Here is a 2,414-nt window from a genome sequence, read left to right as displayed (position 1 = left end):
ATATATATATATATATATATAGCCACATGAGTATCATACTTGATGAACTGGGGCTCCCTCGGTTACAACAACGAGGGTTCCAACAGATTCGATCAATGTAACATCCTGCTCGTGAAGTTAATGTGCAAGTGGCTGAGCACTCCGCGGAGACGTGTATCCATAACACAGTTTTCGGTGAGATTCAGCGTGACATAGAATGTGACAAGGGCAGCCCTTTGAATTATAAATACTACTCAATTTAGGTTGCTTCACAATATGTTAAATAGTTATGGTTCCTTGAAGCCTAATACTAAGTCGTTATCTGGAATGAAGACGGTATACTGTCCAGTTCGGTTGCTGGTATAGCTTTTAATTCCAACTTTGGTAGCTACACCTTCTAGAATCTACCATATTATATCATTGCATACATTTTTCGATTTCTCTTCAGAGGGGAAAGCTTCGGTTCTTGTATCCTCTCTCAGTAGTTCATCTGTTTCACCGAGCCAATATTCTTTGCGTCGACCACAATTGGGAACAGTAATCCAAACGAGTGAGGACAAATGTCCTGCATAAGAGTTGCAAGCTATGCTTATTTCTGGTTTTGGATGATCTAAGGATCCATCCAGCTACTCGCCTGGGCAACTTTGTCATCTTGCTAATATGCACATGGAATGTTGCATCATTATTAATTTGGATTCCAAGATCATGCACCGATTCTAACTCCGGAATTGCACTATCCACTGGTCCTATGTATTCCGATTGTAGCCTGTTTATGGGCGAATATTGCCTGAAACTTATCAGCATTGAACTGCATGCTATTTTTAGCAGCACATTTTTATATTGCCTGCAAGTCGTTTTGCAGTTTTTGCATGTTATCATGGTCCTGGACCACCTGAATCTTATCTTCATTTATATAAATTTATATATTTACTTTGTCATTATATTCATTGCGGTGAATATAATGACTCAGTGGTTAGAGTCATTATATTATAGCATGGCTCAGTGGTTACTGCGTCGAGCTTACGATCGCGAGGCTGTGAGTTCAGATCCTGGACCGGGCTGCGTGTTGTGTTCTTGAGCAAGACACTTTATTTCACGTTTCACCAGTTCACTCAGTTATAGAAACGATTTGCGACGTCACAGATGCCAAGCTTTATCGGCTTTTGCCTTTCCCTTGGATAACACTGGTGGCGTGGAGAGGGGAGGCCGGTGTGCATAAGCGACTGCTGGTCTTCCATAAACAACCTTGTTCAGACTTGTGCCTCGGAGGGTAAGTTTCTAGGTGCAATCCCATGGTCAGTCATGACCGAAGGAGGTCTCAGCATATTCACTGCGATGGTATTTTGACCATATCGCACGAGGAGTTTAGGCGGGTAATTTAAACTGGTCGTGTGCATACGTGCATATTTGTGTGTATACGTGCATATATATGTGTATACGTACGTATATGCAGGTATTTGTATGTTGTGTATGTATATATATTTGTATTTATGTACTATTTTGCGTGTATTCCTGGTGCTTTATGAACATTTAATGTGGTTTTCGAGTCAAGATTTGGCTGCTATATCTAACATGGTGGTATCTTTTGGATACCCTTAATTATAATATATATATATATATATTTGTCTTATTTGTCTCTGACTGATGATGTCATACACACAGAGATATAGTCTTTAAAAGTCAAATATTTCATGATATTTTTACGAAGAATTTTGTGAATGAACGTTTGTAAAGCATAATTGGTTATAAACATGTGTAGTCCTCATTTCCATTGGCGCATTATTGAAATAACAGGAACTATTTAGAAAGAGAGAAACCCACAGATTGAGACATATTTAAAAAAATATGATATAGACTTAAGTTATACCTTGTTGACAATTGTCGCCTTCATATCCAGCAGCACATCCATCTAGACATATTCCATTTCGTCTGCTGCAGTTTTTGTTGTCGACACAGTGACATACACTGTTACAGTTTACACCAAATCTATCTCCTTCACATTCTGAAAATATTAATATAAACAAATAATATTAGATATCCTGTGTTGAATATAATGAAGGGAATGTCTGTGAGACTTTTCTACTTCAGAAATAAAAATCAGATAAAATTACTTTTTACTGTATGTCTATAAGTAAACATTAAATATGTGTCTCGCCTAACATCACATGTTATTATAAACAAGATTGAACAGGTAGAAACATTGAATCAAATATAGACAATTTAATAATTTTTGGGAAAAAAGGAACAGAATATAACCTTTTTGGCAGCTGAATCCGGTGTATCCTGCATCACAATCACCTGGACACGATCCACTCACGTGGTTACATGGCAGGGAACAATGACAAGAACCAATGCAATTCTGACCAAAGCTACCTTTGGAACATTCTGAAATAAAGTATTGTTGGAAATGAATCCGGAGTATTCTGCTTATATAT

The 2,414-nt window shown here is 37.7% G+C and overlaps 1 protein-coding gene across 1 annotated transcript in view; it reads right to left on the bottom strand.

Moving 5' to 3' along the window:
• The window catches only part of LOC106874640 (receptor-type tyrosine-protein phosphatase mu), a 49,262-nt gene that overhangs the window by 43,822 nt on the left and 3,026 nt on the right, over nt 1–2,414 (bottom strand). Inside the window, exons 2-3 of the mRNA XM_014922435.2 lie at nt 2,236–2,364; nt 1,847–1,981 (exon numbers count right to left, since the gene is read on the bottom strand). Of these exons, the coding sequence (XP_014777921.2) occupies nt 1,847–1,981; nt 2,236–2,364 (264 nt within the window). The remainder of the gene's footprint in view (nt 1–1,846; nt 1,982–2,235; nt 2,365–2,414) is intronic.

Source organism: Octopus bimaculoides, chromosome 14 (genome assembly GCF_001194135.2).
Source record: "Octopus bimaculoides isolate UCB-OBI-ISO-001 chromosome 14, ASM119413v2, whole genome shotgun sequence".
Lineage (NCBI taxonomy): Eukaryota > Metazoa > Mollusca > Cephalopoda > Octopoda > Octopodidae > Octopus > Octopus bimaculoides.
Note: the sequence above shows the minus strand (reverse complement) of the source record. Positions and strands in the feature narration are given on the sequence as shown.